The following is a 26,474-nucleotide window of genomic DNA, read 5'->3' as shown; positions in this document are numbered from 1 at the left end:
TATACTCTTGATCATGAGTAAGCTATGGTGGCAAAAAACAAAAACAAACCACCTGCTGTGTTGTAGAACTGGAGCACTAGTGTCCTTTCTCATAGCTTTCTGGCAGCATAATGTCTGTGTCCTCCTTTAACTCTCCTTCTGCTACTATCCTGATACAACCATGCAAGTATTGAGACTCTTTTGATAACATCCACACAAAGCATTAGATATTGGTTCTACTTTTGTTTTAATTTTGAAAAACTGAGTTGTTTCTGAACTCATATAGTCAGAATAAGATTAAACACTCCAAAGCAGAATTTAGACACCCACTTCACATCATCTTAGGAAACTTTATAAAAGTAATTTCTCCATGCTCTGTAAAATATGAATAATGGAGGGGAAATCCACAATATAAACTGTTTCAATATCTGCATGTTCATCATGTAATAACTGTTGGCATTTCACCCCTCCCATTGCAAGAATCGCCTGATCTTATGTTTTGCTCTCATGTTATGAGAAAGGAGGGGCGGAAGCCGCTCTTTGGTTCTTCCGTCTCTTGCCTGAAAAGTTTTTCGTTCTTATCTATGTAGAGATAAGATGGCTGCATGGGAACTGCTCTTCTCATGTATGTCTGTAGTGTTTTGTAGTGACTGTTAGAAATAAATAGGGTATACTTCAAAACCTCCACAGCTTCGCTTCTGTTACCCTGCTGAGTTTCGGTGCTCACAATGAGCAGATGTGAGTTCATTGCACCAGGACCTGTTCTCCAGGAATGCTGTGTCTACGTTCCTATGATTGGAAGGTCAGTGAAGGTGCTCCAGTCGCCTAGCCCATGCACATGCTTAAGACGTGGGCTGAACAGGGTGTACTGACAATAACTGCAATATCAAGTGTTGACTTTAATTTGTGACACAGCTATCTACCTCTGTAGAAAGAGATTTCCTATCAGCTGTATATTAAATGAAAGCTTAGTTCTGCATGAACTAAACTAAGCTTGTTTACTCCCCCCAACCTTCTCTGTCTTCCTCTGGCATGACGTAAGGAAGGGTTTGGAAGCATCCACTTTCATAACAGTTTGTTGTTTTGTCCAAACTGAAACAAAAATGCAGTGAATTTGAACTATGGTATGACTGAACAACTCAAGATTCATCTGTGGTTTCTGATTCTGGCTAGTTTGGATAAACCATGGGTGACTGTCATCCTTGATTGAGAAGAAACAAGAAACTGTGCGTAGTACAAAACAGAAGCAGATCTTTTGGCCACATGGAGAGAAGAGGCACAAGTAGGTTCATACAAATAACATTAACCATATGGCTGAAACAAGACACCATCTCTTTCACACAATAGTTTCCAATTGTTGCAACAAAGCTCACCAATTGCTCTTATGAGTGGCTAGATCTATTTCAAGCTCTTTGATAGACTGTTTAAAAACAATGCCACATCAGAGCCAGATGGATATCAATCTAGTGGCATGGCTCAGTGATCAGATGACTGCTTTGCCTTGTGACGAACAGTAATGTACAATGAATGTTCCATGTGGCCAGGGAACATTGTCAGTCAAGTCAGCCTGCTTCCATTAGACTTTATTTACCAGTTAATCTCTCCTTAAATTCCTATCCAATCTTAACCCCTCTCCCAATTTCCTTTCCCTTTCCTTCAGTCATTTAAACTCTTACCTCTTGGAGAACCCTTTTCATTTTCAGAAGTAATGTTTTGACAGATGTACAGTCTTGCATCATCAGTCGGAAGGGCAAAGACTCCATCCCTCCACCATCTTCGATGGCTGCAAAAGGCCACTCCACAGATGGGCTGCTAGCCAGTTGGCTGACACGAGGGCACCTCGATTCTCCTCGATCCACTTCCTTTGACAACTTCAGAGAAAGATTCCTGTCAAGATATAATTTAAGATCATTAGCTGTAATAGTAATGTTTTCAGGAGAGAATGTCATAATTTAAATCAGTTAGCTTCATTTTTTCATATCTGAGATCACCGGTTACCCAACCTGCTACACCATCTTAATGTCTTAAGCATCTAAATAAAAACTAAAGTGCTGTCAGTATATAACAAGATTAACCACAAAAAACTCTGCTAGCAGGCTTGCAAAAAAAAAAAAAGCAACTCTGTGAGGTGAGTGGGGCTGAGAGACTTCAGAGAAGTGTGACTAGCCCAAGGTCACCCAGCAGCTGCATGTGGAGGAGCAGAGAAGCAAACCCGGTTCCCCAGATTATGAGTCTACCGCTCTTAACCACTACACCACCAGCCCCATCTCCCCTCCCACAACACTAGACCCAACCCACCACTTCCCTTGCCAGCAGAACAGCCCCCTCTCACCAAAACACAGTGAGAGGAGACATTTTGCAAGGTCTTGTTGCTCATCTCCCCTACCTTAGGAGTAGGAAAGGTGAGCAAGCAATGCTGAACACTGGCACCCCACCCTTTTGCCAAAGCTGGAAAGAGGCAGGGGGTGTCCTGCAAGGGGCAAGGAAGATAAGTGGCAAGGCCACATGCCAGAACACCTTCCTCTTGGGGCTTTCTGGCAGCAGGGGCAGGTGGGGCACCACCTCTTGTGCTTCCATTGCCTGAGGAGGCTTTTTCAGCCCACCACAAGGGTGGGCCGGCTCCCAGTTACAGTAAAACATTGCCTAATGGAAGGCCAACAAAGGGGAATATGTTCAAGTCAAGATAAAACAGAATATAACAGCCGCTTTTCTTTTCTTCTTTTATTATATATGTCTTTCTTTGCCCTCCCAATCTCTACCTAAGCCCTCTATCATCCTACTTTATAACATCCTTCCTCATAAAGTACAAAATAAAATATTAGGTGGTGTCCCCTGGTGTGACCAAATGTAGGTTGCCTGTGACCCTATTTTAAGACCAATTATTTAAAGTAAAGCAAGCTCTATTACCTGATAAGATGAAACATCAGTGCAGTGAAAAGTTTTGTTCAAGGAGATGTGAAAGACCTAGAGAAGATACCAGTTCAATTTGTTTGAACTTGGATCTGTCTTCAAAGAGCACAACATAATTCATTTATGCACTCTAAAAGATATCTCTATACTTTGAGTCCTTAAAAGTAAACATTTAAGCCATGGACAAGAAGAGAGGAATACTTGAGTGGTGTTGAGTTTTAAGGACAAAAAGCATGACAAGAGTTTAAGTTATTGTGTGAGAGAGAAATGGGAGAAGGACAACTATGTATGGCATCTTGAACACGAAGGAGGAAAAGTGGGATATAAATGTTATAATAATGTTAAAAAAATTCCTTCAGTAGCACCTTAAAGACCAACTAAGTTTTTATTTTGGTATGAGCTTTCGTGTGCATGCACACTTCTTCTTTCTTTCTTTCTTTCTTTCTTTCTTTCTTTCTTTCTTTCTTTCTTTCTTTCTTCTTTCTGAAGAAGTGTGCATGCACACGAAAGCTCATACCAAAATAAAAACTTAGTTGGTCTTTAAGGTGCTACTGAAGGAATTTTTTTTATTTTACTTCGACCCAGACCAACACGGCTACCTACCTGTAACCATAATAATGTTAAATAAGTGCTGGTTTTCTATCAGCAGTTTAGAGGTAAAGTATGTACAAGGATTTATTGAAATGTCCCTCATTCAATCTTTAGCTGCACATTCCCCACCCCACCCCAGCATGATCCTCAAGAGCATGGATATTAATCACACTATGAAACTCTTATTATACTAAGGTAGTGTTGCAAGTACAGTTGATACGAACTAAGAAGATTAAACACAAAATAATCTGAAAATATTTGTGTCGGTGAAGCTTAATTGTTTGTCATCAGTTGTACAGTATTTCCTTACTACTGTGGTTCCACATTTTATGTTTTGAGCAGGGGTGGGGCAATGCCTACCACTGGTTCCATAAGCAAATGAAATATCTAATAACTATAGAACAAAAGTGGGCACATATTTGCACATGCCAAGTTACATGCATATATACTAATAGTGTTTTGTTTTGGTTTGGTTTTTTGTTTTTTTTTAAAAAAACAAACCAGACATCTCACCATAGCAGGGAAGACTAAGACAAGGTAGAGTGTGGTGCTGATAACTTGCAGGTTTGATCCCGGTATGGAACAACTGCTTATCCCTGCATTGCAATTCTGTGATTATATGATTCTCAGTAAGGTGACCTGTGTTCTTGCTCACTGCTTTCCACGGGGGTGACTACTGATAGGCAAGTTCAAGGACCCTGTTTTCCCTTCTTGAGGTTCTTTGGACAGCAGTTCAACTAGAGGACTCTCTTCTGTAAAGTAAGACAGATGGCCACCCTATATTGTATTTCTGATCCATTCTCTTCCTCTCCCTATACCCCTCATCCCATCAAGAGCTGCATGAAGTAGACTATCTGTTTCTGCTCTTTAGGTTAATTCATAGCACAATCACCCATGACCTCTTGCCAAGCACATATTCTCATGCATCCTAACCAGATGCATACGGTTACACATTGGTGTGTGTGTGTATAGGTAAATACGTAAGCCACTCTTTCTAGATTTTTATTTCCTTCTTACTGATCCTCATATTTATGAGGTTTGACAGTTTATGAGAATTTAAACTTCATTGACACCAAGATTCAAAGATTACTTAGTTTAATCTTCTTAGTTCTCATCAACAGGGCTTGCAACAAAGCCACAGGAGAATCAGCTGGAGTACAAACAATGGGCTCCTAGTGCCTTCACTTCTTGACACCAGCTTAGCAAGTAAGAGACAAGCAAAACAGTCTGCCTCAGAAAAGCTCTACCAGCAGATCAAAAGGCCACAGTGGGCATTATGTCAGAGATGTTCATTCTCAAACAGAACTTTAGACAAAATCTTAGTTAGATTCGGAATACTGCAGTGAATCCTAAACAGTAACCTGATGATAAAATCCCGAACCAACAACTTAATAAGAAGCATATTTATTATTTCCAAAGAGCTTTCAAATCAAAGGGCTGCACAAGGTAAAATCAGACAGAGGCCCTGCCCTCATGATGGCAGTCTAATTTTCTTTTCTAAAATTATGCACCACAGCAAGGTGATCCACAAAACCAATCTTCACAGAAAATACTGCACTGTTCTAAACCTTGCGATTCTTGAATTTGAGTGGCATATGTCTGCAGATTAACTCTGTGACTGAGCCACAAAAAAGATGCCTAAGTAAGACATCTGTGGGGTTAAGAATGGCTGCAAATAGCCAATTAGGAGACTCTACAGCATTCTAAAGTGGCAGTGCAAATCAACAAGTTGCATACAGGTTGGCTGTCATGGGTTGAATGAAGAATTTCAATTTGCAACACTTTAATTGCAGTATGCCAGTGTCTGGGTCCAGGTTTTTAATCATCCATGAGTAATTTATTTCAGTCAGTTCTGATTGTTCCAATGAGAAAAGTTCTCTTTCCCACACTTCTACTGGTTCTTTATATGAGCATGGTGTGATTCCAAGTGATTCATACAAGTACAGTGTTCTCTGTGGGCAAGGGCTGTCTGAAGTCAGAGTCTTCCATGTTTGCAATGAGGAAGGGCAGTAGTTTGCAGTCTCATTCTCTAGACAGACACAACTCCCTAACTATCCAGTGCAAACATCTTCATGTTTAGTCAGAAGAAAGGGTCACTGAGTTTAGTGGGGTTTATTTCCTAGCAAGTCTGTATAGGATTACACTTATAATTATATTACACTTATTATACTGATTTTACACCATGGCACAAATCTCCCCCACCCTACAAGGGCTTCACATTTACCAAGCCACCACTACAACCCCACAAAAAAAATGTTGCTAGAATGGGTCCAGTTATGTGATTATTATTATTTTTAATGGATATTACACTATCAACAAACCTCACATCTTTTACTGTGGAATCCTCTTCCCTCATTCTCCCTTGCAGGTCTTTGGATTTCCATAATACTAAATTTGAGTTAAGCCAATTTACATTCTGATCCAGAAACCAATTCAAGTTCAATTATGGTGATTTCATCCCACTGACTGAAGTCAATGGAGTTAAATCAAGCCAAGTCCAAATAACCAAGTCTAACTGCCTTGTGTATCAGCTTTCCCAGCTCTCCACACTTCCCTTTTTGTTAAGGGCTAATACTTTGAAAATGTGTATGACAGACAGGCTGGATGATTAAAATGCATAGTATGGGGTAAGGTGCATGTTATTTGACATTTTACAGCTTTTAGCACTGAGCATTATTTATTGCCAATTTTCATGCTGTGACTTTTCAAAGTCACCTCTGAGAGGAAAATCAGGTTAAAAAAAGAAGAATATGCCTGCATGCATGTGCACACACTGCACACAAACATACACTCTATAATGGCCCAAGCAAGGGTTGCTTATAAATTGTTGTGCAGTTTTCCACCCATTAATGAAATCCTCCTGCAATCAAATACTTTGAAGCTTGCAATCAAATACTTTGCATGAGGAAAGAAATGTGCAAACAGTTGGAAGAATTTCCACATTATACATTCTTAAAGGCCTTGATGAAACAACTTTAAATTGAGCATAACAGAAAACTTTCTGCACTCCACAGTTCCAGCTTTCCAGTACTTCAATTCTTTCCATTTCCAACCATCTTGAATACCAACACTATACTGGTTGATCTGACTTTCATCGTATTGAAGTAGAAGCAGAAAATTGTTCCAGCATGTGTGAGTTGGAAGAGTCCTATTTCCTCACCCATCAGAAGAAGCCTAGATGACAAAGAACTCAGCCCAGAATACTGGTTGCAGACAAGAAGGCTGGGTAAATAAGAAGAGACCTGCTGGATCAGGCCCATCTAGTCCAGCATCCTGTTCTCACAGTGGCCACCCAGTTGCTCATAAGCAAGAACTGAGCGCAACAGCACTTTCCCCACTTCTGAATCCCAGCAACTTGTATTCAGTGGGGCAACTTGTTGGCCATTCTTGCTCTAATCAGATTGTGATATGGAACATTTTGTTCTTTTTTTAAAAAAACCTTCTACTTGGTCCTAATCTGTTTAAGTATTCTTTCAATACATCCATGGAACTAAAGTCTATTGTTTTAACGGTGTCCACTGCATTAATTAAAATGTCCACACACATTTTCTACACTCTAAGTCTAGACTCTATTTCTAGACTCTAAGTGCTGCAATGACCTTTTCGTGGTCCGATTTAAAACACAGACCAGAAATTAATTAAGTGGATCCGTTGCTAGAGAGAAAAACCTGGGAAAACATTTGTCCGAAGGAATATACAGGCTGAAAGAAATGCCTAGGCTTGCTTAGCAATTGAATGGATGGAGTAGAAAAATCCATAAAACCAAAGAACAGGAATGAACAGCAAGGACACATCAAGACGAATGATTCCAAAAGTAGGAACATGCATCTCACGAAAAGAGGCATGTGTGTGTGTTGCGTTTTCCAATTCTGTAATCGTTACCAAGAAACACAAACAACAAGCAATGCAAGTCGTCCACTTTCTACTCCTTCCCATTTTTCAGCATCCAAATCCACCTTTGAGTCTCCCATGGCAGAAAGTAAACCATGCTCTGGTTTGTCCGATTCAGAGTTTGGGGTTTCTGGTTTTCACGCTAACATGTTTGTTCTGAAATAACTGCTCCTGTTTAGAATAAATTTCACTGTTTCACCCATCAATTCTTGCTGACTATCTTGGTTATTTGGAAGCTCTCATGTTTCTCTTTCTACACATTATTTATTTATTTATTTATTTCGTTTATATGGTTACAGGACAAACATAATAAAATAACAATCCATTAAATAGCTTGATGCCAAAACATTAATTTTGGTGCCACAAACTTATTTCACTGCAGAGGAAATTCCATAAATGGGCACCACATCCAAAGAGGCTGCCAGAGATCAGTCCTGAGCAAGCCTGAAACCTGGGTTCTCTTTGGAGGAGAAACAGGGGGAACAGGGCCCTCAAAAACATTGCTGGACTGCCAACAACTTTGAGGAACTGTTGAATTGTTAGTGTGTGTTGAATTTTTCAACTTTCAAACTTCAAAAATGAGGGATGCTAAAATTGTGATATGACTTGGGAATTCAAAAGCTATTTTGGTTAAATTAATATAATTTGGTTTTGCTTGGTAAGTAAAATGTGTGTGTAAAATTGTATAGAAATAATTAATTTCTCTCCCTAGGGCAAGAAGATCAGGGTTGATGGTAATCCAGAAGAAGGTTTTTTGGTCACTAGCAAAATGCTCAGCCAACTGCACATGGCTTTTTGGGAGGCAGGGGAAGTAAATGTAGGTACCCACCTGAATCAAGGCCTGTCTGCGAGCCAGTAACAGATGGAGCCTCCAGCAATTATATAAGTTCTTGGTCTGATCTGCTTCACTGCTGAAGCTCCAAAAAAACCCTTCCTAAACTGGAGAAATGGACACCACTTGCCTTACCTCTGATGACAATGAATTCTATCCAACAAAAAAATAAAAACTGGGTTGCTTACTCAGGGTCAGAAAAGAGGTAATGTCAGGAGCTCTTGGTCTTGCCAGAGATTGATGATTCTCTTTCAATTCAGTTTGCTTTTCATCAACAGGTAAAGTAATCTGAATTGGCAGTGACTTCAGTGGCACATATTTCTGTGTAAATAGGCCCAAGTTATTTCAGCCCTTTACCGTACTTCACTCAAGAGGTAAAATAAACTATTTCCAGCATGGTTCATTTTCCACCATGGATATTGTATTTCCACTGGTTATCCCAAATTGAGTCTGCATTTCAAAGCAGAACTGACCTAATTCACAGTTCCCAGACTAATGCATGTATCCAAATGCAGTTATCATTTGAAATACACACACACACACACCCCTGCATACAAAACTGTATATTTATCATGTGTACCACATGAATATTTAGGGAGATATGAATAGAAACAGAGAAATGCATATAACATCCATATTTAGGGAAGAAATGCTTGTAATATAATTTGAATACAATTCTAATTGTGCTTGCATTATTACACAAAATGGGATGGAACAAACATGATTGAAAACGGGTAAAAGTGAAACTGACCAAAATTGACTGACTCATGTCTCCCTATCCTAAATCCACTTTTTATCCATTTCTATCCAATTTACTTTCTATTACGGAGGGATTGTTAACAACTGGATGCACAAACACTTCTATGAGTGGAAGTAAAAAATGAGGGTGCTCATTCAATGTACATTCCACTGACAACAAAAATCTAATCCACAGATTGGTTTCTCTTGTTGTTTTCCAAGGCATTTGAGCAGCACTAGCAACCAAATGCTTTGCATTCTGACAAGATTGTGAACATGCTTATGTATTATTATTACTGTACCTTTACTCTGGTATTAAAAAAAAGCTTCAGGATGTTTTGTAGTAGGATGCAATATATAAATTTAATTAACCTAGCCTAGCCTAACCCAATAGGTACTGCAATGATATTTTATTTATTCAGAAGTAAGTTCCAATGAGTTCAATGAGATTTACTTACTTGTGAGTGCAAGATTACAGCCCAAATGTGCAACCCATTTAAAGTGAAGGGTAGAATCTGCACTTGGGTGGAAATTCCTGTTCACACCCTCAAAAATATCCAAGACATCATGTGAGGGTTTTTTTTATGAATAACTGAGACAATGGAATGGAAAAGTCAGTAAAAATAAAAGGGACAGGTTTCACTGTAGAAGAGTTGTGTCTAATAGCTGAAGATTCCTCACATCCATAATTTGATTAATCAGTGAGGAAGAAAACTGCATCTATAAAAACCATCCTATTTCATGATCGTATAAAAAAGTAAGAAGATAATATTATTGTTAAAAGAGCTTTTATGTGAAGTCCTGTTTTATGGTCAGTTAAAGAGGAGCATTAATGGATTTGAAGACATAAAATACAGCTAACTTTTCAATTCCTTTTCAAAAGATTGAAACCTAGCTCTCTCCCCCAATGGAGCAACTTCATAGTTTGCATTAGTCTTTGATTATTATTTAACAAAGCATGCAGGAAACATGCAGTCCTATCAATAAGCATCTGAATTTGCATAATGTATGCCATATTTTGCTAAATAAAACAGCTAGCAAAACATGGGGTTTTGACACTATTAATAAAACCCAACAGGTTTTGTTGCCTATATTGCTACATGTCAAATTCCCTTCCCTTCAAACTGGCTCCTGTAGTATAACTATTAATTGCCACCCAGATATACTTTGAAGGAAGCAATATTTACAGGGCACCTGTGGATAGATAATAAATATCGCACAAAGGACTTCAGACTGGCACAAATGCAATATAGACTAAAAAGGTAGCCTTTGAGTTTGAAAGACCTGGAAAAATGAAGGAGGCCTGCTTGAGAATATCTCAGTAAGACTTTTTTATTGGGGGGGGGGGGGACAGAATCTAGGACTGTGTGTCACTCCCAAGAATCATATAATCATATAATTGTGGAGCTGGAAGGGACCAAGAGACAGACCAAAATCTAATTCAGATAAACTGATTTTTTTTAAAAGACATTGTTTAGTTGATCTTTTCTAGCTTTGGGAGAGGGAAGATGGAAATAAATGTTATATGGAGAAGCACAAGTTATGTATAACCTTTTTATAAAGTAAACTCTCCTAACATTGATACAGTATCAAAAATGGAATATACTGTATGCATTTCCTATTTTCCTACAGTGTAGCTGAGGCTTTGGACATAGGTAACTGTATGTATCCAGTAAAGGCCGTTGGTCCACCTAGCTCAATGCTGTTCACCCTGACTGTCAGCAGCCTCTACAAGGTCTCAAGCACAGATCTTTCCCCGCCCTGCAACCTAAAATACTTCAACAGTGATGGAAAATCTGTAGCCCTCCCATCAATCCTATTCAACATGGTCAATGGCCAGGGATGATGGGAGTTGTAGTCCAGCAGCATCTAGAGGGCGGTGTTTGAAACTCTCATTGTTCTAGGCACATTTTGCGACAGAATTTCATTAGCGTGAGCAGTTTCTGACCTCTGGTCGCAGTACTGCACTTAAGATTTCAGATTAAAACTACAAAGTGGAAGGAGAGGAGGACCTTTTTCTGCCTCCCCACTACCAGCTACTCTCTGCAGACTGCAGAAGACACCGTCTTAAGAATATGGGCAGGGGAAGGACTAGACCATGTGCAAAATGAACATAATATTTTAGCTAAAGTTCATTAATTTTCATCTTTGTATTGTTGTTATAAAAACATGTCCCTAGATATTCTGTTGTTGTGCCCATAAGCTAAATTTAAGGTGTCATTTAGCTCCTAGCTTTCATATCTCAGTTTTTAACACTTCTAGAGGGTCAGAGGTTACACACCGCAGGTTTAAAAAATGAAAATCAAACATTATATTTGCAGAGCATGTGCTCCACCACTAAGCTATTATACTTCCCCAAAACTTCCCACTTTACATTAATTTTAAAAATACACAAATACAAACTGCTGTTCACAAACCTAACAGCATCTCGGATATCTGAAAATCCATAAGAATTGTGAATTTACTGTATTTCAGAACAGAATGACAGGGAAAGCTTTCTGCTAAAAGAATTTTTGCTAAGGATCTTTCCTCATGCTTTGGAAATGGTCACCTCCACATTAAGAAAGAAAGAAAGAAAGAAAGAAAGAAAGAAAGAAAGAAAGAAAGAAAGAAAGAAAGATCAAGCATCACTAAAATGTGGTGCAACCCTTCACAGAACACCACGAAAGACAGGTTGTCTGTAATGTCAAATCATTAAACCTTCTGCCAAAACATCACCATCATTGTCCTTGCAGGGCTGTTGCGGAGTGTAGCCCAAGTTAGTCCAGAGGAGATGTGCCCGCCCACCCACAAAGGGTCAGAGGGCACATTCTGGAGCAAGCAGCTGACAAAATGATGAATGAACAACTAGGGATTCAGAAAGTTTAAAGAGCAGAGGAAGCAGCATGAATGACAATAGGAATGTTCCTGTCTGAAGTGTCAACAATGCTGACATTACAGACAAACTGTCTTGCAGGGTGTTCTTCGTAGTGGTGCATCAAATTTTTATGATGTGCAATGTTTAAATGCAAAAACTACCATTTCAAAGATGCAAAAAGGTCCACAAAAAAACTTGTCTTCTACTATTTTGCAGCTTCTTTCATAACCATTTGCAGTCACCCATTATCCCGATTAGCTGCTGCTCAACCCCACTTTTTTTTTTTAACTTCAAATAATATTGCAACCATTTCCACTGTCTCATTCTGTGAGCTGATCCACATGCAATGGCACATTGAACAGCTCTCTTTAAAGTCCCCTTGCTTTGAAGTAATGCTTGCATACACCTGGATTATATATTTTTTTGGGGGGGGTAGAGAACTCACAAAGAGCTACTTTTTGGTAGCAATTAAAAGCTAAATTTGTAATAAATCATGAAGATTAGACCTGGATTCCTTACCAGTCAATAAGCATTACCCCACTTAAATGTATGATGAACAGACAGACAACTAGTTCTGTGTCTCATCCATTGCAGATGTGATAGCTTCAGATGATGCACAGAACTAGCATTAAGGGTCAGCCATGGTCAGGCACTTCTTGAGGGTCTCCAGCTCAGCAAGAGGACCATAAATAAGAGCTCCCTGGACATGCTGCAGTGAAGAGGAAGGCTCACTGAAGAAAGGAGGCCAGTGGAGAGTTTTTGCTCAAGGACCCTCCAAAATCTGCAGCCTTTAGTGTTTGATGCTTTATTGTGTTTTTATCTTTTGCTGGAAGACGTACAGAGTAGCTGGGGCAACCCTGTCAGATGGGTGGCATATAAATAATAACTTCATTTATTGTTTCATAAAATGTATACACCACTTTGTTGTGGTGGTGGTTGTTTAAAAAACAAAACCTCAAAGCATTTTACAAAAAGATTAAACCATAAAATCAGAAAAAATACAGTACATTAAAACATACAAGGAGTTAAAAGACTAAAACTGATTAAAATTTGCACCAGCATTTCAAAGCATCTGGGTAGCTTTGTTAAAACAATAATGTTTTTAGTATGTGTCGAAAAGAATACTGTGAAGGAGTTCCAAAGTGCAGTCACACTATGCAATCGAGTTCTTACAAATGGGTAGCTAAAATACAATGGCCTATTCTGTTTTCTTGCAGAATTTCTAAATCATAAGTACCACTAATCAATAAAAAACAAGCAATGAGGAGAAACATCTAACTCAGGGATTGGGAACCTCCAGCCCTTTTCACAGCCTGCCCCACTTGATTTCCTTCAGCAACAGCTATGAACTTTTTGATAAATTTGAAATCGAGAGATTGTGATTCTGATAAGAGATTATGGCTCAGGAGAGAGGAAGACAGAGCACGCCTGAGTCCTGCTCAATCCTGCTGCCAAGCTGTCCATGAGGCAGCCTGCTCTTTTCCTCCATGAGCGGATCACTACATTTCCATGCTGTGCAATGAAAAAGATAACCCATTTCTCACTGCACAACTTGGAAATAAAGTGAGCTGTTCATTGAAGGTTGCACCAACCTGGTCCAAGTGGATTTGAAAAAAAGTAGTATGGTATCATTCTTTGTATGGAATGATTTTAGAGTGGGAAATGAAACCCTGTCCTATTTGTTTCTGAGCATTTCTTTCAGACAGGTGTTGCAAAATGTGCACATGCTTATTAATTAATGAAATCAAAGCTTAATTTTCAGCAAAGATGTTAGGGGACAAAAAAAAGCAATAAACTAATTAAGTGTGTAAATTAACCTAATTGCTTTGTTCTCATATTACACAATTACCCAGGGCCAGAGCATAATGATGATATTTTACAATACCTAGAAAAAACAAGCTGGAGTGGGGGAGGGGGGAGGGGTAGCGCTGGTGGTGTTTAGGCTTTTTGAATGTTTTCAGACTCTTCTAATTTATAGAAGATTACTGTGAAGAAGAATATTCTAAATTGGTAGTACCCAAACTTTCCTTTCCCCATGAACCACTTGAAAATTGCTGAGGGTCTTGGTGGACGACTTAATGATTTTTCTGCCTGTTTTAGAAATCATATTTTTATTATTTCTTTCTGAAGCACACCAGCCTGCGAAGCACTGTTTTCTTCTTACTCTGCTTTAACCTGCCATGTTGCTAATGCAAAAGAGACTGTGAAGAGGCAGCAGGCTGAATAATGCAAATGTACATTCTGACCAATGTAACTTTCATACTCTCATTAAAAACACAATAGGTACAAGAACCGCTGTGTAAAAACAGCCTGAATCTTGCCCTTGAAACTGCAATATTAATATGCAATGCATAACAATACTATATTTAGAGATATATTTCCACGATCGTTTTAGGAGATATTTCATTAAAATCACCAAACAGAATATGGAGGAAACAATGTCCTTGGTGCAAATATCTGGCTCCATCTTTATGTCACCATAAATGTTATCTCTTGCTCTCACTTTTAGCTCACTGAAGAATACTCGACATTTCAAACCAGATAACAGAAGCTGCCTAGAAGCAAAGGGGAAGGTTTTCCCTCATACTTGTTGCCATAAACACTGATCCCAATCTGTATTCAATTGTCTCTGAAACAAAAACCAAGGATGCCAAAGTCTGGCGCTACACAAAGAGGGGGGAAATGATAAAAATCCTATTCTGCTATCAGTTCCCCAAGAGGAGGTCAGCCCCCAACGAATGACGAATTCTGTGAGAGACATTTGCCACTAAGGGAGAAAGTTCAAATCTTAAGATAAGGCTGTCAAATATATTAAATACAGTATACTGTTTTGCACCTGCTTTGTGGATAGATGATGAAAGTGATATTGCAAATAGCAAATTAATTCAACCTTTTTTATTATCTTGATGCCACATAGTCTGGAAGGAAAGTATTGATGTTTTATTTAAAATCCTAAAAACACCAATCCTGCTACCCCAAGATACTCCACTGAAGACATTGACAGATTTTAAATGATCTGATTAGGAGAGAAGGAAGCATCATCTCAATTGATCAGTCCAAAAATGACGTAAAAATAAGAGCTTCAAGCCTTGTGTTTTTTCCTATGAGGGAAGTTGCTAATGGGATTAAAAGGTATCAACTAGTTGCATTGCTTGAATAATAAACATTGTTCTTATGATGTTATACTTTTTAGTTCAGCTCTTAGACCTACAGTATATCTAATTTATGAAAAGGCAATGACCTCCACAGTTCTCAAGTGCTTATGAGTGTACATCATCTTATTTATATAAAAGAAATCTATAAAACAAAGATCCATCTATTAACTTCCAAAGGTGAGAGGCAGAATTTGAGATCTGAGATTATGAACAGGTAATATCCAATTAGAGATAAAAAGTGCCCAGGGTGAGGGAGGATACTTTTCACCCATCCATTACTACTTAAGAGCTTGTGTAAGATTTTGAACTTCTTGGAACATTCTTCCAGTAAAGAGAGGGGGGGGCTGCCTCAACCATTCTATGAAGCTTACAGAATCTCCTCAAATACTCTGACCAAAAGAAGTTATTTTATCTTCTGATGGGGGCACAATCCATGGAGTAAGTGAGGCAGAATTCCTGCAGTTAAATTGTTTGAATTCCAATTATCTCAATTACAATAAAAACCAACTGCAGTGGCTAGTGTACTCCCACATCATATTGTACTGTGTTTATCATATAATATCATACTAACTTGTATCATGAAGCCCGTTAAATTAACGGGTGCTAGAATTAATTAGTGGGGTTCCCCCCAGTGACTCACCCACCGCCACCACCTCAGCCCCTCACTCAGTCCCTTCCCTGCCCCCCACCCCAGCCAGCTGCCTCCTCAGCTTCCTCTCTCCCTCCCCATTTTCCACCCTCTTTTTTTCTACTCCTCTCTCTCTCTCTCTCTCTCTCTCCTCGCTGGTCCCAGTTGCAGAAGGCCTTCCAACCCCCCCCCCAAAAAAATTACACACACACTTCCAGGGACTAATTCCCCCTTCCCCCGCGGGTGCGCCCGCCCCCCTGCTCTCGCCCCTCAGTAACGGCTAAACGATCCTTCAGCCCAGCAGCTGCATCACTCGCGGCTTGCGCACACTCTCTATTCACACCCGCCTACCCTCCCTTTCCCTTTCGCTGGCACCCGCCTGCCTCCGCTCCTTCCCCTCTAACAGAGAAGAAACCAGGAGGAAAGAGAAAGATCCTTCCATAGTGCAGCAGAGGCAAGGGGAAGCCGCACACTTTTTTTGGGGGGGGGTACGGTTGTGTATATGCAAGCTAATCTCTCTCACAGTCCTGGTTTATCCCGTCCGAAGTCTCTGCGCTCCAAGTCCCAATGGCTGTCCATGGGGCACATGCGCAGTAGCGCAATCCCACGGACACAGGGACTGGACGCAAAGACATTTGCACTTTATTATATAGGATACACTAGTACTCTCTGAGAAATCTGCTTCCCTGCAAAATATATGCCATTGGGTATGCAGCATTCCACCTTGCCATCTGGAGACACGAACAGCATTCAGGTTCATCACTGATTATGGAAATATATCTCAATATTTCTGAAATTTAGAAATTGACAGTCTATTTATGGGAAAGTACTGAGCTTTGATAACATTTAGCGCAACTGTGATTTTTAAAAGAAAGAAAGAAAGAAAGAACTGCCTTTCACTCCAGTTGTTCTTTCAACTCAAAACAGAAGGGTTGAATCATTTATCAAAGATGAAGATTGCTTAGCTCATAAATCTCCAAGAGCAGAGATTTATATAAGCTCCCTTGATCCTACCGGGAGTAGCAGAAAGATAAGTCGTCACACTATCACCCCTTAAGGGCACAGACTACAGAAAACGCATGGATCTACATTTGACAGTCTATGGTATATACCATGATAGATGATGCCAATTATTATTATTTAAAGTGAGGGCAGTTACTGCAATTCATGTGCCACACAAACCTTTGTTATTGCATTATTAATTATATATTTGTACACAGGAGCATAGGAAACCACGTTATACTGAGGGTCCCTGCTTGTGGCATTCCTAGAAAGCATAGGTCTGAGCGGTTTTCTCCTTGCCCTGCTCCTTTCCAAGGGAAAGCCCATTCTTTAGTGATAGATCGGAACAAATGGCATCCAGGAGAAACCTGAATTGCCGACTGCTCCGATGAGCACTAAAGGGCGGTTTTTCCTGGGGGAAAACAACAGGACAAAAGAAGTATGGATAAGCCCTGAATCAGACCATTGGTTCACCCAGCTTAATTGTCTACACACTGATTGGCAGTGGCTCTCCAGGGTGTTAGGCAGCTCTACCTGGAAATGCCAGAGTTTGAACCTGGGACCTTCTGCAGGCAAAGCAGGTGCTCTACTGAGCTACAGTCCTTCCTCATGCAGAATGAACACTACTAGGGAATCTGTAGTCCAAAGGCTAGTTTTCATTTATTATGTGATGGATAGAGTGGTGAGTTTGGACTGTAGAGAGACCTAGATTCAGATATCCACACACCCCTGAAGTTCATTGCTTAACCTTGGTTACAATAGCTCAGCCTAATCTACCACATATGCTTGCTGTGAGAACAAAATGGGAAGAAACACCATGTGTTCCTGAGAGGGAAATGTAATCAATGCATTACATTTGGAGCTGGAGGTCATCTATATGCAGATGTCCACAGCACTATAACTCATTAACTGTTGCCTCTGAGTATGAAAAAAATGAGAAATAATGCAGGGTAGCTGCTTTTGTTTTGTTTTGCTTTAGAACTTCTTTCCAAACCTGTGATGACATGAGACACCTGTTATTTCCACACTTTGAAAATCCTACCAACTGCCAAAGCCCCAGAGCCACTCTGTATTGCCAATTTACTATTCACAGCTGCTTCCTTCTAAAATTAATCACTGGAAAGCAAAGACAAATAAACAGGAAAACAGGCTTCTCAAAATGAACTGGAGCGTGGAAGTTGAAATAAATAAAAAAAAGAAACCCCTCACAGTGCCATTAAAAAAGGGAAAGGGGAAAAGACAAAGCACTCAATGAAAAGACAATCGATAAGAGGAACAGAAATGAAATTTACAGTACAAGCAACTTAACTGCATCTAACACAGACCATGACAGCTTTTAAAAAAGGAACAACTGGGAGAAGCCACTGAACACTCAGATTCTTCCCATGTGCAGTATATTAAGTGCCAAATGAGGGAAGAGGGGAATACAGAACCTACTTGTTCCTTGCTTCATTATTATAAGATTATTTTTATTTATTTATTTTTTTAAAAAAAAACTCCACACAACATGAATATACATAAATCTCTCTACTCAGTGGTGCTGTCAGGGAAGGACTTTGGCACGTAAGTCCAGGACTTTATCTGTTTCCATGACTATGGACAATAGAATGAATAACATCCAGGATATATGGATGAAGAGGCCTTACCTCTAAAAAGTCCTACACCTGGCCATGCCCTTAAATAGGCCAGAGGTGGGCTGGGTGCAGCCCATATGCCCTTGCCTGATTGGCCATGCAGCTGCTGCACTGTGGCCTTTAATGCCCCAGGTGACCATCTCCTCCCACAGGAAGATAGTGGGCTCCCCCGACCAGCTGTGGCCACGTTATGCAGTAAACGCCACCCACCCGCAGCCCCAGGTGAGCAGATATTATCCCATTCCAGCACTACAGACAGCAGAATGAATAAAAGGTGACATAAATCTGCACAATGTAGATAAGTTGCATCATTTAATTTTCCCACAATTATGGGTGGGTGATGGTTGTTTTTGTTTTAGCACAGGAATCATGGGGCCATATTAAAACTCTAAATGGCTTAGGTCTAAGATGCATGAGGAATGAATATCAGAAGGTGAGACCCCCCCCCACTAATGAAGATACAGTTTTTGATGACAAGACACAGGTCTTTTGAATGACTACGCCAATACTATAAAACACCCTGCCCCCATGAAGCATTATGGCTCCCTCTCTGGATGTCTTTCGCTAACTGACAATTACATTTTTATTCCATCAGTCTTTTAGTTTCTCTCTTTCAGTGTTGCTTTATATTATTTATGTATTTTTTTGCGTAATTTCTGTATTTAAATAAATGTTAATTGCAACATGCTTTTAAATTGTTGTAAGCCACATTGAGTGGTACATGGGAAGTAGAAATATGAAGTAGACTTTATCTCATATGAATGAGCAAACAAACAAACAAACAAACAGCAGCCTCAGGAACCTTCTATATTTCACTGTGATGGCCATCTGAGCTCAACTATTTCAAGATTTAACCACTTTTAGAAACTAAGCACACTGTACTTTTCTGTCATTTATGCTTGCCTCATTCTCACTCTTGCCTGCCTCATTTATGCTTGCCTCACCCAGGGGGTGGGGGTGAGTAGGCAAGGCTTATAAGGAGAACTGCTGCCAACGTGAACAATTATGTGATTCTCGACTTGTTAAGTATCCAAAGGAGTATTGATGAATGTGAAAAATCCAATAAATGCTTTGAATTACCTTTAGGCTAATGTTTTAACATACAATATAGCCTCTGCGTTTGGAACTCCACGAGCCTTCGGTTTTATAAACATCTTCCAAACCAGTGTTGCAAACGTCATTTCCTACTGCTCAATAGAAAGGGTTCCTAGGCTTGTTAGAGCAATTCCCACAGCCTACTTCTATCCCTCTGCATTTTTTTAAGCAGAGTTCAGCGTAACTATAATAAAAATAGCAGCAATAAAATGTTCAACTTCATTCATTCCACTCTATACAATAAATATCAAAGAGCCCATCAAGGTGTGTTTCTTAATGGATTAATATAAAGCCAATGTGGTTCAGTTTGCTCCCTGTGGAAAAATATGCCAAACACACTCCCCTGAATAAAGGATGCAAGTTCGAAATTCAAATTGAGGGACCCTATTCTCTCCACCTCCTGCAGCATGAAAATTGTCTGTTCAACATTGTATGCTAGAGGACCTCACAAGGCTAAAAAGAGAGCACAATTCTTCACAAAGGAAGAGGGAACAGTGGGGGGCTGACTAGAGATTTGTTTTCATACTAAGACTGCATTTGGGTGTAAAATGAAATTATGAGAAGACTAAGGCCAGCTTCATTTACTACAAGAGGCAATTTTGGCTTTAACAGAGTGCTTTGCATCTTCTAGCACAGGGATGGGGGCTCTCTGCCTTGCCTAGTTAGGCTTGCTAGGCCTCCCCATTTGGCCCAATAGGTCATTTTGGCCAAGCCATGCTGACCTGTCTTATACCTGATATCGTAGATATCATCGGGTGTGGGGCAGGTAGAAACCTGGTTCCACCAAAGAAGGGGATTGCAGGCACCAGTGCTATGGGCAAGATTTGAACTGGGGATTTCTTGCATTCATGGCTCAGTCTTTCAAACATTTTGCTACACCAGCAGCACACGTATGCTGAGTTTGGGCACGTGCCCTAACGTGGCAGCTTCACCAGGCACATAGGTATTTTTTTTAACACTGCCCCTGTCCCACCCCAAGCCTCAGTGAACTGAACATGGCATGGTGAAATCCACACATGCATTACTTCCAAAATTCTGAATTCTGCTGATCAGTATGAAGAGCATCTACTTCTCTGGTTTGAGCAAGCTTTTCAGTTTACTTTAAGGATCATGTCCATAAGCACTCGGCAAGGTTCATATAATCCAATGTCATTTCAAGATTGATTGGATCCAGAGAATACAGAATACAGATACCAGAAAATGAAACCTGCCAGGGAAAGAACAACTGGTGGACGGAATGAGTTTGCTACGGAAATTCAGGAATATTGCTGTCCGTTTGCATCAAAAACAATTAAATTCAATAGGATGTTCTTCTGAGTAAACGTAAGTTAGGATTGCAGCGTGAGACAGCTATGCCTTTGTGGCCAGGGCTTTTCTATCTGCCAACAAAATGTCTGTTCTGAAACTATGCTGTGTGATCAGGTTCTCTACCTTGCCTGGTATAAAGAATGTCAGTCATGATACTTTTTGCATTATGACTGAGTTTATCTGTTTGAGCAGCATATTAACCCACACATCTTAAGATGCCCCCTGTCTCGCTCCTGAACAAGCAATGCATACACCACTGATCATTATTACCTCCGAGACACATAATAATTTCAGGAAATGAACCATCAAATTAGAATTCTTTTTTTTAACTCCGCAATGTGTTCCCCTCCCTCCCCGCCACCTTTGCAGCATATCCACGCAGTTGGTTTGATGGGAAATGAGGCACAGTGCTCCAAGAATAAAAGTAATAAGAAATCATTTATGCTACATATCAGGAAGTATAATTTTCTCAAATTCATAACAATGAAAAAGTAAGAACATTTACTCAACACAGACATACCGTCAGCTGCATAACAATATAAATCCAAAAGAGAATGGATAAAGATGACTTAGTAATGCTGTAGATCAGTTCTAACTATTCTTCTCTGAAAGCAATGCATTTAAAATGGAAGCATGTTATACATTTTAATTCCACAACCTTTATGCAGTAAAATTCAGTTGATGAAAGGAATGCATAAATGGTGTGCCCAACTCTAGAATAACTACAGGGAATGAGCACACAGCTTAAAACCATCTGTGCCAGATGAGTAACCTTTGACACATACAGGCTACAAACAGCCCAACCCTGTCAACAGATTATGGACACCGTAGGGCAGGCATCCCCAAACTGCGGCCCTCCAGATGTTTTGGCCTACAACTCCCATGATCCCTAGGTAACAGGACCAGTGGTCAGGGGTGATGGGAATTGTAGTCCAAAACATCTAGAGGGCCGAAGTTTGGGGATGCCTGCCGTAGGGCCATGGGTAGTACATCAGCAGCCCTCTCAAGGGCCTCCAGATGTTCCTCAACAATTCAATCATCTCTGACTCCTGGACATGTGGGAGATCACAGGTTGCCCTCCCCTGCAATATGGGTTTTGGTGGGGATTCTCTTTATGGTGATAGTGCCTACATAAATCTGCTTTCAGCACCAAGTCAAGAAAGTTTGCTGTTGTCCTTGTTGTTATCATCTCGGGTCTTTTGACATCTTGTATCTCATCAAATTTTATGCAGGCCACTTAGCGTCTGAATATTTGTTATATCACTACTAATCTGTGTTTTCATGGCAGCCAGTCCATTTTTAGTTCATCTTAGGGTGTGGGTGTGTTTTATGTGAGTGGTTGTGGAGCTTTCATTCACATGTTTCTCCTGGGATTTTTAGACTGCATTGGTTTTATATTTGCTGCCTTAATTTACTGATTTAAACCTAATTGTTGGATGTTGCTGAGAAGTGGCAGACAAATGCAAATAATACAATTAATGAATTAATAAAGCTGTGCAGTTAGACTATTTCTCCATGTATTGTCTACTCCACAGGTGGAGAATCTGTGGCTTTGCAGACCCTATTGGACTACAACTCCCACCATCAAAGCAGCTGGAAGAAGAGAGGTATGCAGAGGCCAGAGATATATACTTGTAATAGTTCACTAGCTTAAGTGGTACACCTATTCTAAAAAATAGAATGGATTACTAATTTGCTACTGCCAAAAATTAAAACACCACAATTCTATGGTGGTGTGGGCAACTGAAGAAATATAGACATTTATTTAGTTTTAGAACCTAAAACAGTTTGTGACCCTATAATTTCCTCCAGACCTCTGCTGCCTGTAACACCCACACATGCAAGCAAGCAAGCAAGCAAGCAAGCAAGCAAGCAAGCAAACACACACACACACACACACACACACACACACACACACACACACAAAGACAGGTGTGCTGATGATATGAACACATCTGTAATTGTATGATATCCATTAAACTCAACTCTTCTCAATATTTCCACAGTAGTGCTAAGTCTCATTTAAGATCATGGTCCTCCTGACTGCTAGACAGAGTATACCCACAAAGAAATTGCAGCTCACATCCAAGTATTAAAAGACTAATAAATCAGTATTCCCATAAAGGACAGCAATTGTTGACAGACATTTTTTTCTGCTGTTCTCCTCAGAAAATGTCCAGCATTCAACAAAAGATATCACAGTTGCTTTCTGGGCAACGCAGCACTGGAAAGCAACAAAGTCCTAAATGATTGCACGGGAGATGGCTGAATAGGATGATGTGAGCAAATTAAAGAGCAGTGGTTTCAAGTCCCAGATCACTGACTGAGTTAGAGCTACACAAGTGTTCAACTAAATCCGAAAATGAGATGGCCAAGGAAAGTGATAACGATCAGAAGATATAACTGGTGTACTGAAGACACCTGTTTTCCTGTAACTTTTAATGCTTTGGCTGAAATGCCTTCCCTTGAGGTTCCTGCATCACTGAATACAAAGGAGGAGAATTAATAGCATACAAGAGCTTACCATCTACTTTTCTCTCTTTGAAAAACAAGAACTATGTGAGCAAAATAAAATTGTTCTTGGACTTTCCTTCCCCACAAGAAGCTGTGCTGAAATGAGCCAACTATTGCCTTATGAGCAGTTCACTTTAAGCAAACTCATTAGCACATAAGAAATGTCTGTTTAGAGATCCCCTCTCAATGTGGTTCAAAAGAACATTCAGGGGGAAAAATCAAGCCGAATAAAATCAGAGTTCTGTTTGAGATCACCCCCAAGGAATTCTTCAGATAAATGCAATCCTTCTTGCCCGTTCTTCCCAGTTTGTCATTTGCCAGCAATCTGAGGCATCTTATTATGTGAAGCTATTACAGCACTTGAAGATTCTGAATTACCCAACGTGAAACAACCCAAACTCAGGCCTTGAAATCTGAATGTGTTTTTGCAATGGCTTAGTGCAAATCAGCAAACATACAGGTGTGCAGCGTGAAAATAGTGGCCACGATGCACCTTTCTGCTGCGGCCACTCTACCCAGAGTTAAGCTAGGGTCTGGTTCGGTGTTACATCTGAACCTAGAACTATAGTTTTTCACTCCAGACAATCAAGGTTTTGGTCTTGGTTTACTGCTGATGGTTTCTTTGGAGCAAGGCAAATCATGAACCCAATTTCAAACATAACATACCCTCCAACATTTCTCCAATGAAAATATGGACGTCCCATTTCATAATGATAATTTCACTATTTATATACCACACATCTTACTGGGTTGCCCCAGCCACTCTGGGGAGCTACCAACATATATAAAAACATAATAAAACATTAAACATGAACAAATCTTTCCTCTATAGGATTGCCTTCAGACAGCTCGGGGGTTGAATAACTTCATACCCTCCAACATTTCTCCAATGAAATTAGGGACATCCTAAGGAAAAGTGGGACATTCCAGTATCAATCAGAAACCGGGACAGCTTCTCTAAACTAGGGACGTCTCTGGAAAATAGGGACACTTGGAGGGTCTAACATAACACTTAAATAGACTGGGGCTTAACTGTGACACAACCAGAGGAAAAGTGCTGCATCCACAATCGTCACTCCAGGAACCTGTGTGTTTGCTTGTTCATGTTAAGTCATGGTTTGCAACGTCAACTGCAATACTTATGAGGGCAAAAAATTCTGATTTGCCTATAAGTAATAATCAGTGGCCCACCTTCTGTAAATAGCTACTGCCAATATTTCTAAATTTTGACACGCTAAGCCCAAAGAATTCCTTTTCTCTTACTTTACACTATATCCTTCCCATAGTCTAGTTTTCTGTGTCGCCACTTGCCCAATGCCTATTGCTTGGACCACTTGCTTAAGGCATTTGGTTTGTCTTCTACTCAGGTACTGCGTTCGAGCTTCCAATAGGCATCTGGATGGCCACTGTGGGCAGAAACAGACCATTCACTTAAAGAGCATTCAATGCACATTTAAAGCACATGATTACTCCCAAAGACTCTCAGGCACTGCAGCTTGCCAATCAAAGAACACTCTTGAACTGTGATTCCCAAGAGTCTTTGGAAGAAGCCATGTATGTCAAATGTGCTTTACATGTATATTGTGAATCTGTCCTGTGAGAACAAGACACTAGATGGGTCAATGGCCTGATCCAGCCGCCTCTTCATATTTATTTAGCTATTTATTTATTCATTCATTTATTTTAAATTTCTATAACACCTTTCATCAAAAGATCACAGAACAGTTTTCAATATAAAAACACAAAGATATAAAACATAGTAACAAATAAAAACAGTACCCATCATCACACACAGTAAAGGCCATATAATTAGCCAAAGGCCTGGGAGGAGAGGAATGTTTTTTGCCTTGCACCTAAAGAGATATATTGAAGGTGAGCCTCCCTGGGGGAGCATTCCACAAACGGGGAGCCACCACAGAAAAGGCCTGCTCTCATGTTGCCCCCCTCCAGACCGTCTTCTGCTTAACTAAGTCACTTGTTGCTCTGCACAGGAAATTCTAGCCTACATCAGGTTATTTCCTAGTCTCTGCTGCTTGCAGTGGTGTGCAGACATCTCTTACAGTGCATATATTGTGGTTTGGGTGGATGCTAATGCATAAAAAGCCAAGGTCTGCCTACATGACCTTCATGTCCCATGTAAACTCCAAAAGTCATCCCCATGCCAAGAATTATTTATACCCCTCCCCTCCCCCCCCCAAAAAAATCCTGATTTGTGTAGCTTTTATCTCTTTTCCTTTCCTGAAAGTGTCAGTATCATCTCATCTGACTTGCAGAGTAAGCCTGACTTGTTTCTATGGAAACAAATGTTAGTGAGACTGTGGCTGAAACCCTTATTACCTGCCTGAATCAATAACTCTAACCTTGGCAAGGTCATTCATCTCTCGTGCTTCCAGCCAATGGCTTAGAAGAAGAAAAAAGGAGCTCACCCTATGAACACCTGGTATCATTTAATAAATGTCACCTTCAAGTCCCACAAACTTTTTTTTAGAATCTAACAAATCTGTCCCATTAATACATAAAACTAAAGTGGAGTACTTGCTCATCCAAGTGGGTTTTTTTTTTAAATCCTCCTGCATTTGGTGGAGTGGAAAGCAAAGAAAGAGACAAAGTGGATTATACTTGTGGATAACATCCATAGGGGTTTCATTTCTCTTCCCCTCCTCCAAACACCCACAATATTGATTATATCAAGCAAGAGAGAAGGAATTAGTGATGTTGCAAAGGTCAGTGAGAGGAAACAGCAAAGTGATTTATCATGCACCACCCTTTTGTATGTACCGTAAGGGTAATGTAGACATTTGTTTCCTGTGTGTACTCACACATGTCACCATGAGATTGTAAACCACCTCCAGACTGACGCTAAGAAGCAAATGTACCAGCTAGGCATAGATGTAATACTAAATTAGCAGTAGCTTTATGGGGTTTTTTTTTGTTTGTTTTACTGCTGCTTTTGACTTCTTAGGCAAAACTTGTTCTTCTAGGCATCAACAGGAGTCTAGTGTCCAGATCAAGGGAAGTAATAGCTCCTCCTTTTTAGCTGGAAGAGGTGTGGTATCTCACCCTTCTCAAGCTCATATGCTTTCCCACTCAACAACACACAAGTCCAACTATCTCCTAAACCATTAGTGTCCAACCAATTTGTGCTATTAATAGACAATACTCTTGAATAAGATTTATAACAACAGGATGTCAGCCAGAAGCTGTTACAATATAAAGTGACTAGATGCAACTTATTAAGAAACAGAACCAAGAAAAAAAATCTCTCTTTTTCTAAAGTGCTTGTCATTCACAGATAATTTTGGAAGCAAACAGAAAATAAGAAACCTTGCATAGGATGCAG

General features: G+C 40.0%; 1 protein-coding gene across 5 annotated transcripts in view; it reads right to left on the bottom strand.

The window, feature by feature from the left end:
* The window catches only part of CCSER1 (coiled-coil serine rich protein 1), a 706,782-nt gene that overhangs the window by 423,842 nt on the left and 256,466 nt on the right, over positions 1–26,474 (bottom strand). For all 5 annotated transcript variants that reach the window (XM_035113300.2, XM_035113303.2, XM_035113302.2 and 2 more), the window contains exon 6: positions 1,656–1,866. In XM_035113300.2, coding sequence (XP_034969191.2) covers positions 1,656–1,866 — 211 coding nt within the window. The remainder of the gene's footprint in view (positions 1–1,655; positions 1,867–26,474) is intronic.

This window comes from Zootoca vivipara, chromosome 9, assembly GCF_963506605.1.
Source record: "Zootoca vivipara chromosome 9, rZooViv1.1, whole genome shotgun sequence".
Taxonomy (NCBI): domain Eukaryota; kingdom Metazoa; phylum Chordata; class Lepidosauria; order Squamata; family Lacertidae; genus Zootoca; species Zootoca vivipara.
The sequence above is the reverse complement of the archived record's forward strand: the minus strand, read 5'-3'. Positions and strand labels throughout refer to the sequence as shown.